The sequence below is a fragment of the Plutella xylostella genome, chromosome Z (assembly GCF_932276165.1).
Source record: "Plutella xylostella chromosome Z, ilPluXylo3.1, whole genome shotgun sequence".
Lineage (NCBI taxonomy): Eukaryota > Metazoa > Arthropoda > Insecta > Lepidoptera > Plutellidae > Plutella > Plutella xylostella.
The window spans coordinates 1,279,265-1,293,239 of NC_064012.1; the positions used below are offsets into that span (position 1 = coordinate 1,279,265).

A 13,975-nucleotide genomic window follows, 5' to 3' on the forward strand; every position below is an offset into this window, starting at 1 on the left:
TATAGTAGAACAATAAAATCAACCTACCAGAAACCCTGGATATCTCATCATCGCACTCAGAGTCGAGAGCGCAGAGCTCCCCGAGGATGGCGTCCAGGTCCGCGTCCTGCGTCTCCTCCAGGTTGGCCATTGAGAACCGGTATGAGTCGATGCGCGGAGCTACAATCTCTAGAGGCCTCAGCGAGGACTCACTACTGCTGTTGCTCGTGTTTAAACCCTGCAAAGAAGGAAAGGGAAATGTTGATATTTTTGTCATGTCTGGAGTGTGAAGATCACAAAACAACAGCTTAAAGCAGTCTAAACCCTAAATATTAAAGAATGAGAATGATTATTTTATTTTGACACTGAAATAAAACTAGGTCATTATAATTTAAAGCAACTATACCAGCTTCCCCTCAGGATTCTTATCGATGAATAATACCAGAATTGTTACATTGTTGGTAAGTAATACAGTCAGGTTGTAACTATGCAACACATGTAATGGGCATGTTTGTATTTATTTCATTAACAATCAAGACACATAATAATAATAACCATTCAATACTGTTTTAGTTTTGGCACAATGTCCGAATGTGTTTAATAAACAATCAAACAGTAGATGTTTTCGGGACGCCTGTGTTCGATCAATACAAAACTTGGGAAAAGAGGTCAATGTAACATACCCCAATGTCCATTTCCAGATTATGAGTGAATTTCCCGCGAACATCAAGGAATGTGGATAAGAAGCCGGAGCGGCGGAGAGCCACACGCCTGATTCATATGTTAGCACGTTCATCTCTTCATTTGCATCGCAATCTTTGGATTCACTAACTGCAATGACTCACGCACGACTCGAATCTACTTCTTTACAGTTCACGGGTCATAGATAGTCTTTGGACCGATGAAATACAAAAAATCATACACCGGTCACTGGACAGAAACAAATTTCCACATCTGCATCACCGAAAAAAGCCGCAAATTGTCCAAAAAACTAATTATTTTCAATAAAAACACACAAACGCTATGCTCGCCATCGAAATGAAATGACATTTATTTTTTTCACAGACCAATAAAGCAAAGGACCGTTCTTTTCTTTAGGGCAAGGACAACACTTCAAAAAGCTTTATGAATTTTACGAATACAAAAATGAAAGCTCACACGACCTAAATTCAGTTTATAAAGCTCACGTTATTTAATTTATATCTCACTCTAAGTAATCGTTTTAAAATAATTTATTTTCTCTTTGTTCCAAGCTATTAACTCCAATCTACAAAACAATCTTAACACGAGCGAGTCACACAAGCACTCTGTGAGTATCAGCGCACTAGCGAACTGCGCAGCGCTCCGCGTGCCTACCACTGCGATACGAATGCACGCACGCCCGCCCCCATCCGTCGCCTCGCCATCGCATTGCCTGCACCAGTGATACCAGCAATCAAAATAAAATATCCCTATTTCACGTAAGAAAATACATAAAAATATCGACATCGAAGTACGTACCTACTTCAGTAAAGTTAATTTCGACTAAGTACCTAACTATTTGGTTAGTTTTCGTATTAGTTTTAATGATATCGGGCTTGTTACCATATTCATACTAAAGGAACAAAGGCAAACACTGAGCAAGTTAATCTAATGCCCCTAAAAATTGACAAAAAACGGAATTTTCTAGAACCACAGATGAAAAATTATGTTGCCGAGACTCTTTAATATAAACAGATTTTAGCTTTTTTTATTTTAAAAAATGTGCAGCAAATTATTTTTTTACAGTAAGTAAAGTAGGCAAGAAAATTAGTTTATAATGTAGCAGATAAAATAGTATTAGATTCTATGTTTATAATGAGCTATTCGCACTAGCGCTTACTAAAATAGTTATGTTAATAACCCTTTCTTCTTCTTCATTCCCACTACTCCTCCGAGAAGTCTGGGGCTGACACCAGGCGCTTCCATCCTTCTCCCTAATTTAGGCAAATTCTTGTTAGCATGGCCACTCCGGATCCGTAAATTTCCCCTTCTGTGGGCAGTGTGGCAGACTGGTAGCACAAGGCACGGCGGGTGTGAGGAGGGCGGAGGAGGGGCATAGACAAACTGCCACAGCAATGGCACCATCAGTGGCGACCTCGCTGAGTATAGTGCCACAAACTTATCTGTTCCGGTGAGAGCGAACTAAATTGGTCCATACCTCATTACTTACTAATGAATTTCATATTGACATGACATAGATTATATGGACCAATTTAGTTCGCTCTCACCGGAACAGATAAGTTTGTGGCACTATAACGAGGCTGCTAAAGATACATTTTTTTCAATCTGGAACTTTTGTTGAGGCTGATAAAGATGCGGGTAAACATAGTGTTCTTTTTTCTATGCGGGTAAAGTAGAGTACAACCACGCAAACTGTGCATGATGGCCTCACATAATAAATGTACATTTTCCTATCCCGTATCCTCATCTACGAATAGAAGTGAAGCTGCCGGTAGTTCCGTTCGAATATAGGCCTTTAAGTTAAAAATAACTACCAAATTTTACTGCCCTAAGTCATGGCCTAAGTATACTTAATTTATTATCATTCCCTAGGTAAGTACAGTCAGTGAATTATCGCTGTAACTCCTGTTACTTTGCCGCCATCGTCACGATCCGTTGTATTGTTATATTTAACTGCCTGAAGCGGGTCCCATTCCACTTTTGGAGAGGCAGCTTTTGCGATTAATGAACTTTTTCAGTTTTGACTATCGGGAATTACGAGAGAGGTACTAAAAGTACTTACTCAAATCGCTACGATTGCTAATCATTAGTAACCTTTACATTTAGGTACATACTCTAGATTTTTTAAATAAATTACTATTTGCTTCACAGTCTACTCTTGTCGGTTAGACGTCTCAAGCTGCATAGTAAAGGCTGATGCAGCAGCTACCAAGTCAACATGTTTCGTTTTTCCGGTTTTGGTGCGGAACACTAAAAATGGATTACACGTAATGAGAAAACCTCTGCCCATCGGAAGACGTGGCGTCATCCGACTTTCATCCCTATTACGAAGGTATTAAAATGTCAGAAAGTTTCCAGTAAGAGTGAGGTTTTGTAAGTTGGTTTGTACGTGGGCGAATGTGTGGGATGGTTGCACCAACAGCAACTTGCATTACCAAAACGTATCAAAATTTATTAAATTACTTTAAAAGCTCGCTTGTAGTGACATAGAAAGCTTAAAAGTTATAATATTTTGCAAATAATATGTCTAGGTACTCTGTTTTTCCATTAGGTATGTACTTACCTACCTATTTGTAGTAGAATTCTCTAAAGAACTAGAATAAAAAATGATAATTTGTTAATACACTCACGAGGTCGCAAGCAATTATAAAGCTCTTAACGGCAATGGCAAAGGTGGAACTTTTTAATTGCTCGTGAGTGTATCATCTGAAATGAACTGGTGGTGGAATCTTCACATGACGAGCATAGACTAATACGAGCAAGCTACGATGAACTGGTAGAAGTCTGTTATCTTCTGACGTCAAGAATGGTCGAAGGGAATATGAATGTGATGATGATGATGAATCATTCAATCAATACATAAATAAATTGAATATGGAGTACATTATTCATGATGGATGCAGACCATCTCCATTAAGATGCACCTTCCTTGTTCAAATGCCCATGTCTACCTCTGATCGAAGCAGCGAATTTCAGAACCGTCAAGTTGTTTGAACCGAACTGAACTTACTCAAATCGTCGAAGTATTAAAATGATAATCATTTTCTTCTTAGTTTAATTATTATATTCAATAAGCCTTAGGTAGGTACCTACTTACAAAAATTTTATATTGTAAAGCCTACCTAATAAAATTATCTTCTTTGTAATTAAAAAAAAAATAGAAAAACTAGGACATAAAGCTGTAGCTATTCATAATCTCCCAGTAAGTAGTAGTACTTTACTTGCAACAACCTATGTCTTTCATGAGTTTGTCACCCACATATTCACATCAACAAGGGTGACTGGATGTGGATAAGTTATAATTATAAGAAGGGGCGGAAACAAGGGACTATTCATATAGTTATTTAACATAAATAGTACGTGTTAAAAATAGAATCCTTTTCATTTTAGGGTCGCGTATTATTTTGGAAGAGGAAAGTTTACTTAACTATACTTAGAGGAGAATATTGTAAGAATATTGTAAGTATTCACCAAAAAGTTTTTTGGGGTGAATAAAAGGCATTCTTGAACATAATCAATCAATTTATTATTAAGTATAATAATGTTATTTATTAAAATAACCATCCTAACTAATATTATAAATGCGAAAGTAACTGTGTCTGTCTGTCTGTCTGTCTGTTACTCTTTCACGCCAAAACCACTGAACGGATTTGAATGAAACTTGGTATACATATGGTTTAAGCCCTGGGAAAGAACATAGGCTACTTTTTATCCCGGAATTCCCACGGGAATACTTTTTAAGGCGAAGCGAAGCGCGCGGGGACAGCTAGTTATTTATATAAAGTACTAGCTGTTCCCGCGCGCTTCGCTTCGCCTTAAACAGTTTTCCCGTGGGAATTCCGGGATAAAAAGTAGCCTATGTTCTTTCCCAGGGTCTAGGCCGTCTGTATACCAAATTTCATTCAAATCCGTTCGGTAGTTTTGGCGTGAAAGAGTAACAGACAGACAGACAGACAGACACAGTTACTTTCGCATTTATAATATTAGTTAGGATAGTTAAAATCATTATTAATATAAATTATACCTACCTACTTAAAGAAAACCACACTTGCCAGGGGAAGTAAATAAAATAACAATGTTAACTGCGTGCACGTCGAGATTAGTTTTAAAGAACAGGTGTAGGTACTGCGGGCGACAGGTGGTGTGCTTAAAAAAAACTCTTCCTCTCCGAATGCATCTGTTTTTTGTCCGAAAGCCAAAGAGGATACAGGACCCCTATTATACTCGCTTACAATGTTTCCGAGCTCCGAGGCCTACTTAAAGCGTTTCCAGACAAAATATCATTTAATTTACACGCAAATTTAACAGAAGGTTGCTTCTGTTGTCGTTTGTAAGTTGAGTAAACTGTTATTACGTTATTTGTTACTTTTTAAGTTAAAGATCTGCGCCATAAGGCGAGTAACTATTATGAAAATGCTACGAGGTATGTAAGTAATTCGTAAGTAAGTATGAAGGAGATTACGATATGCTAGATTGACTTTTGGATTGATTTTTTGAAATGTTATGTAGGGGAACCCGGGGTAAGACGGGGTCGCTAAGGGAAAATTAAAAAAACAACAGGTATTTATAACCACAACGTTATCAATTATTTATGGCTCATTAGGAACTTAATGACGAACACTTTGGCACAGCTTTTGCCAAAAAAGTAATCATTACAATTGACTTATTTTAAGAAATGTAAAAAATGGGAAATAAACCATCTTGCCCCATGTACGGGGTAAGATGGGGTAAGTCTACTATGTGGGGCACAAAACAAACAAACAACACTTCTTCTGTGATTTTATCGTCAACACCAGCACCTGCAGTGTGAGCCCAACGCCTGCACCTTTGAAATCCGACCCACTTTTCCTTAGATTTAAAGTAGGACTGTTGATATCCTCAAGTAGAGGTAGACACAGTCATCTTCGTTGTTATTATTATTCGTAGGCAGTATCTGTTTTGTCTTTTTAGCCAACTTCCCTGTAGCCCTTTTAGAGCCCTTCTACAATGTCAAATATCGGTTAGGAGAAAAAAAAAACTTAACTATGCTAGATCCGTACCCTATCTTGCCCCTCCAAAAATACCCCGTCTTGCCCCATGTTATATTATTTATAAAAATAATTCATAAAAAAAAATATTTTCTATGTTAAAGTGATTATGCACGTATTTAAACAAAGCGTACCAAACTTTAAATAAAAATAAATAATTTCCAAAAATGCCACTGTTTTACTTACTGTGTTGTGACGTTGTTTCTACCGGTCAAAAATAACATGGACACTACGCAAAAACAAACAATTGAGCTTACACAAAAAACGCATGCGCTCACCCCTGCTGTCACTGGCGCACTAAAGGTCAATCATTTAAGCCTTTCTATTGGCTCATTACTCAGATTCCTAAGATGTATAGTTTTGCATATATGTGGGGGGTCCCGTCTTACCCCGCGACCCCATCTTACCCCGGGTTCCCCTACCTACTTAGTTAATCTAAATACTCTTCACTTTTTAACCTGTAATCACTGCTGTGTCCTATTCATAGCCAATACCAGCCGGTCTTATAACATATCTAATACATATAGTAAGTATATAACGATTGTATTTACAAATGTACCTACTTGCTATACCCATAACCACCGAACTACATTAAACATTTAATTTAGAATATGACCCGAGTTATGTTTTTAATAAAATGCACGATTCTTTCAATGTACGTACGTACCCAGCTACCTAAATTCAACAACTCTACATTGTTCTTTTAAAACAATGGTGTCTATCTAACTATAATACATACATAAGTAACTATCTACCTTTGTACATACATTTTAAACGACAATGTTGCTAAAGCAAAAACTTTTAAGTAAGTAAAGAAAAAGACATAAAAAGTCACTTATGGTAGGAAGGATGCCGCAAGTAAACTACCTCGTAATACGTAGTAAGTACTTACACGTAGGATATCGTATTCTAACATTCATTGCAGGATTCTAAACATTCCAAAGTTTGTTTTAACAGGCATGCTATAAAATTGGTATGTATTAATAAGTAGGTATATTATCACTTAAATATAAGCAGCCTTGTTGCAGCTTACTAAAAGCACCTGGCGAATGCAGCGTCCAAACTTCAAGAAATCAGATAATATACAAACTTTTACCAGTTTACCGCCAACACGAAGTGTAACTGGCCACTTATAAAAAAGAAAAGTAATCAACGACAACAAACCTCAAGAGCTTTGCAAAATCTTGGTACAAACGCATCTGCGCGCGCACCTGTCGGCAAGCTGCGCGGCACACGTGTTCCAAATACGAACCTCCAATATCATAAAGACACCCGGACGAGTTTTTTTTTCTTTTTTGAAAAAACTGACGATGCTGACGTGCTACTTGAATGCCATTAAATAAGGAATTGTCCGATTTTAAAATAATTTACGGGTAGAAACTAGAAATAAGACATAAACTATTGGCTAGAATTAAGTACTTAAGTATTATTATAAGATTACAATTATTAGTTACTATGGATCGACAACTACTCTCTAATTTTTAATTGAAAAGAATTCTGACATTTTATAAGTGATCCTACTAAAAAAGTTTTTTACCGAAAAAAGGAAAAATTGCGATCCATTTCTGGGCAATAATTTTTTCTTAATATTTTTATACAAAAAGATAAATCTAAATATTTACTTGCTCAAGTAAACTAATACAAAAATAATAAATATTTGAATATAATAGCTGTTCCCGCGAGCTTCGCTTCGCCTTAATAAGTTTTCCCGTGGGAATTCCGCGATAAAAAGTAACATATGAGTTAATCCAGGGTGTCAGCTAACTCCATTCCAAATTTCATTAAAATCGGTTCAGCCGTTTTGACGTGAAGAAATAACAAACATACACACGTACATACATACATACATACACACATACACTTACAAACTTTCGCATTTATAATATGAAATAGGATCACGACTCACGACCAATGTATCGAAATAATTTTAATTGCTTTATTTTATTCTTTAGCATGGCATCACTTCCTACTAAATTCAGGGATAATAAACCTTTTTAATCAATTTCAAAAAAAGATTGTCTATTCGGTAAGTACATATATGTTCGGTATGTATGTAAGATTATTGGAACTGCACCATATTGACATATGACAATATATTAGGGCTAATAAACAAATATTCAAAATTTTATAAATGTTTATGTACCTATGTATGTTTATATGCTTGTTGGTATGTATGTTTGTCCACGCATACCTCCGAAACGATTGATCCGATTGTCACTATTCTTTTTGAGGGTTCCGTACCTCAAAAGGAAAAAAAAGAACCCTTATAGGATCACACTTTGTTGTCACCACCTTTTTTCTCGGAAACGGGTAAAGATATCAAGCTGATATTTCGTATAGATGTACATAATTATGATGAAATTAAAAGGAAAACTACCTCAGGTAAATAAGTAGACTTGTACGGAACACTCAGTGCGCGAGTCCAACTGGCTCAGTCGGGTAAGCGCCCGCTTCTCAAGCAAGAGATGCGGGTTCGAATCTCGGCGCTGACATGTAGGTAACAATGAGTTCTTTGAATTTAAGTACAATGTATACCATCGCTCTTACGGAGAAGGAAAACATCTAGATGTGTGAACCCACCAACACCGCAGTGGACCAGCGTGGTGGGAAATGGTCCAAGCTTAGGAAGGCAGTATGGAGATGCTGGAGGCGCTTCCCCATGGCAAAGGGAGGATCCTCCGACCGGTTCTACTCCTTGGTTCCTAGTGTAGGTTTCATCAAAATCGGTTAGTGAGTTTTTAAGAAAGATTTTCATTCGACTTCTTTGAATGCTCGAATGCGCTCATATGTTCTCAGTCTCAGTGTAATTTGCTTCTATTTCTTGTCTACATCTTGTTATATTTGTTAAGTTTCTGTTAGGTTTTTCCTTGTTGACTTTTCGCGTTGTGATCGTTTGTTGATTTTTATAAACGTTATGGAGCCACAACCTGGCCCTTCCCGGGAAACAGCCCCAACTGACAGAGCACAAGAGTCAGACTTTCTCTCTCCCAGAAAAAAGCGTCCTCGTGGTTTGTTTTTCGCCAAACGAAAAGACCATCATTCTAAATATTTACAAATATAATATAGAAAATTGGCCGGAAACAACTGATTGGAGTGCAAAGGAATGTGCTAAAAAGACTTCCGAGATGATTGGCGTGAGTCTTTCAAGTGTCTATAAAATTATCAAAGAATATAAAGACACAAAAGAGTTTCAGAAACCGAAAAAGAGTGGTCCGCAACTATCTTTCATACATTTTGATGACTTTACTTTTACGACAATTCGACGAAAGGTTCACGCGTTTTTCTACAGGAACGAAATTCCGACTATTGCAAATTTTTCACCTCTATTCAAATACGAACGCAACATCGGCCTGACATCGGCGTACTACGGCTACCGTTTCAAAAAGAATTACTAGTTGTTTTTAGATATATTTTCTACGACAGCGATAATTATATAAGATAATTGAGATTATCTTTAATTGTATTTTTCACTGTTTGTGATATATTTAGGTACGGTAATTATTTCTCACCGTAGGTAAATCCCCTTTTAATTTGGAGCGCCGCACTTAATAAAATGGATACAGGGACTAAAAAAAAAATATTATAGTCTCAGATGACCAGACTCGTATTGAAAAAGTGCCCAGCCCAAAAAGGTTTGTGATCTCTGATTTGTCTAAAATTGATAACTGTCAGAATTCCGTAAGAATACTAATTACAGTGTAGGCACTACGTAACGTTGAGGCACCCTAGGTAATAATGCGTATCGTACCTCTCATACCTAATGGAGTTTTATAGGCACGGCACGTGTCATTAATAAAACAGTTTCACACTTAAGTGGTTAAGAACTTATTTAACTTTTCAGTGATAGTCACACATATTAAACTAAATTATGATAGAACAAACTAACGAACTGTGCTAATGGCTAGTGTACACAGATGAAGCGGTAAAGGTTCGGTTTCCAACATTTGTAATTTTTTGTCGGATAGGCATTATGGCTGCCCTTTATTTGTGCGTACAAACATACATTGGGGCATGATTGAGATGGGCATAAAACTCACGAAATCTGGGTGCAAAAATGCACCTCTGCCCACAACACATTGGATTGAGTGGGTAAACAAAACCTCTAGGTAAACCTTAAACTCTGCAATGTAGCAATAACCGTTGTGGTTTCAGAACAATAACGGCCCCGCTCGCGCTACGATGTTTTGGTTTGTGGTCATAGAGGATAGAGAGTGGTATTATACACTCGAATCTACGTTTGCGGTAGTCAATTTCTCGTGTGTGGGGTCGTCCCCGTCTCAAAGTGTGGGGGGTTTCTACCCGACCGCTACACTGGACCCTAGACCTTATACAGGTAGCCGGTAGCGACTGTAAGCACGAAAGGAGCCCCTTTGATCGGCATAAATACAACTACAACTATTGGATCTGTCCTATTCGTAGGATCTGTCCTAATACGCCCTACACACCCTCGAGAGTTAAAACCAGACCCAAGTAACTGACCTTTCACGATAGCACTAAAGCATGAGAGAAGCCTCCTCGAGGAAATTTAGAGTTAAATGTAGGTCCGGCGCACCCTGCGCACACTCCACTAGCCATCAAGCTGGAAAAGTCCAGCTCTAGAATTTCTTACTAACTAGCTGAGAAGACGTTCCGTCCTGGCCATCGACAGATCGATTTAGAAGAAAGATCTTACGTTCCTTATTGGCTGTAAACACCTCGAAGTAGAAGAAGAGTACTTAATGGATATGATTATGCTGAGGTGTCTGATGTGGTTGGATGTGGTATATCTAGCTAGTACTACAGCATCTGTGGTGGACTTACGGCAGTGAGCACGGTGAGCTCCCCGAGCCACTCGTTGAGCAGGGCCTCGGGGTCGTCGGCGCCCGCGCCCGCCTCCTCCACCAGCGCCATCTAGGGACAAACAAATTAATACACCTTTAATATAGCTATATAAGGTTATATCTACTTCAGTCAATCAATAGTCAATCAATGTCTGGATTCGATGGCTCTGCTACTGGTGGCGGCACACTGACTGGAACGGGCGAAGGAGCAGTACGCGATGCACAAGAAGTTATTGAGTTCACAACTTCGCAGAAGGGCAGGACGATGATACGAGTTGGCTACTACACTTTTAGTCTACGACCTACATTAGGTTTACATAAGGTTTTAATATTTCCCTCTACAATACGCTTTAACAAAGTGACCCATATAAGGTTCCTCAGCGGTCCTCAAATCTTGAGGAACAGCTACAGTAAGTACCAACACTTTATTATTAAAACCAAAATGAGTAATATTAGTATGGATCTGACCGATATTTTTCAGATAAGAGATGCTGTTTTTATGGTAGCAGTGTTCCTAATTGCTGGTGCTAAACTAAGGCAGCTGCTAGAGGGCTACTATTTGACGAAAAACTAAAGAACCAGAGCAATCATTATACTTAAGTCGCACGGAAACGACCCGATATTAGTTTTTCGCTAGCTTGAGAGACCCCTAGTGTCGGCGTATTCAGACATACTTATCCTTATCCACATCGCTATACTGAGCGTGGCGATACCTCAGTCAGTCCCGCTATCTAAAAGCTCAAGTTGTGTGCTAAGCTAACGAAACGCAAACCTATAGTTTGTCTTTCGTTTCTACATACGAGTAATATGTTAAGGTCCACACAAAAAAGTTTGTGATTCGTTAGCGTATTTACGAGCTTTAACTGCGGCTTCAAAAGAGTGCTACAACATTATCTGTAAGTATCTGTAGAAATCTACAGTTTCTCACAGAACATCAATAATTGATTGAAAGCGTTAATGTCCTCTTCTCCCAACCTAACAAGGGTTGTCTGGAAGAAATTGCTTTTTGGTAATAAGCCCGCCTTTGTACATTGTTAGTTTTCTTTTAATGTTCTTCTCCTTTTTTATTGTAACATTAGAATGTAGGTACAATAAAGTGTTCATAAATAAATAAATAAGTTTACCACATCCTTAAGCTATAAGTATATTCCCTTATCGATAATGCGATACAACTTTTATGACTAGATCTTGATGAAGATATCAGGTGTCTGGACTCATTGGGCACTAGATCATTGAAGCATGTCCTGAGAGGCAGCGGAGCAATCAATCAATCAATCAGTTCGAGTGTGAGACACGCAGATCTATTATAGTGAGAGTGAGAGGCCACAACTTGAGTGGAGCTCTTACATCAACCATTTAGGATGGATTCAACTGGCCTCAGGCTAATAATGGCATAATGAGCTCCTAATCGAGCTCCACGGCACACGGCTATCACAAGAGTATAATAGTTATATCTACACATAGTACCTAGGTATCAAAGGTATCTGTTCAATTTCATAGATTAAAATTATAACGAAAAAAAAAATAAGTTTCGTAATTACAAATTAAAAGGTATCTATTTCAGTCAACCTGAGTCGGTCGAAGCCTGAGTCCTAGTTATTCAATGTCAATTTTATCCTGATAAAGTCAGCTTCATTATAGTAGCTCATAGGTACACTTTGGTACCTTGTCCATGTCCAACTCACAAACTTCTATGTTTGTGGTAATGACTGCGATTTGTGTCTTTGACAAGGTACAATGCTAATTTAAAAACGATACTTAGCTCGAAGGGCTCGATGAAAACGTCTAGTACAGTAAAAATACTTGATCTTTCAGCAGTTCAGCACCTATATCTTCGTTCTCCCATGCCTCATAATAATAAAGTTTACACTAGGATAATAAGAATATACTGTAGTCATGGGCTACACATCGGCATAATTATGTTTCATCAAAGGCTGCTCTGGCGGGTCATGGCGCTATAGAGATTTGGCCAGTCTCCTTTCGACCACCTTTGCACCCCGGTGTGTACCATTATGACACATTCCATTACACGCTTCAGCAGTCGCTTATTCACTAGCTTTTCGCACGTTTTAGTATAAAAATTCGGTAATATAGCACAGTTCTAATGCATAACCGTGTGACGTAAAGCAATGGGCCAGTCCGCCAACGGATGCAGTTGTCAGGCACAAACTCGTTACGTGACCATTTCAATCATTTCTGTTGAGTGTCATATCTGATTGAATGATTCCTGAGTCGGCCAGACAAAGTGTTTGTTGCCAGTTGCCACATTCGCAGTGGTCAATAGGTACATACACATATTACACATTCATATGCAGCATATGCTCACGACTTTAATCCCCGAAGGGGTAGTCAGAGGGATGCAGTGAATCGCAAGCGAATCACCCTCATCTGGAATCTAGATGTATAATTGTATATATACCCTACATAACTACCTATGGTCAGTTGGTAAGTACTTATGGATTTGCTTAGTGCTCAATAACGCAATAGAAGTAACAGTAACTAGGTACTTAAAACCTAATACGGACAGGGACGTGTATGGACGCTTTTATGTATTATTTCCAAGGGCACTTAGGTACCGCTGGTAATGTACTGGTTACAATTGAGTGGTTTTTCTGTTTCAGGTAAGTGACTACCTCTTGTTATGTACTGCGTTTGTCCGGGCCTTCTGCAATACAGCCCAAAATGTGACATAAACTTGCAGTACCTACTTAAGTAGTACAACACTGATACAAATATTTTTACAGGCGACCCCGAGTGACCCCGACTCAACACAGGAATTATTACGAGGACTGAATGCTGAATGGCAATATGTTGCATTTTTCAATGAAATAAGTGCAAATGCCATGCATCGCTTGCGACGACGATGGGTCCTGCACATAATACTATGTACATAAAGTATCTACTTATACATATGTATAGTGTCGGATATGTCGCGGCGCCGGCCGTCTCGACGGTACGTAAATACGAACAAATTATGGACGCATACATACATAAATGTGAGCATAATGTATAATTGTACAGTCAGCAATGGCGTGAGGTGCGGCCTCTTTTTCGCGCCTTATCAGCTAATGCTACTTCCTGGAGGTTCATACCTAAGGAACGTTTTTAATATCGGCTTTTTATACTATTTTGGTTTAGGGACTTTGATTTCTGTAGTAAGCATGTCAGTCAGTTTAGTGACTTCTAACTAAATACTCGTCTAGTCCAAAAAGGCCCAACAATTATTTTCATCTACCTACTCTACCAGCCCGGCTTCAACTGTTGTGTACACAAAAGAAGTAGAGCAAATTCAGCCGGCTAAATTACATAACAGTTCTCATGTAATGTAATGCTAAGTCTGGTCGTTGGCTTATGGTGGAGAAGTAGGCGATATATTCCGATACAAGCGAGGTCCCGGGATGCGGGTCTGGGGGTCAGCGGAGGGCAGCGTGGGGCGGCCGGTTCGAG

General features: G+C 38.6%; 1 protein-coding gene across 3 annotated transcripts in view; it reads right to left on the bottom strand.

The window, feature by feature from the left end:
- The window catches only part of LOC105397384 (amyloid beta A4 precursor protein-binding family B member 1-interacting protein), a 46,781-nt gene that overhangs the window by 13,092 nt on the left and 19,714 nt on the right, over positions 1-13,975 (bottom strand). For 2 of the 3 annotated variants that reach the window (XM_048632496.1, XM_048632495.1), the window contains exons 2-3: positions 10,509-10,598; positions 28-217 (exon numbers count right to left, since the gene is read on the bottom strand). In XM_048632496.1, coding sequence (XP_048488453.1) covers positions 28-217; positions 10,509-10,598 — 280 coding nt within the window. Of the gene's footprint in view, positions 1-27; positions 218-662; positions 1,336-10,508; positions 10,599-13,975 lie in introns of those variants that run through there. The other variant, XM_048632497.1, reaches the window with a different exon arrangement.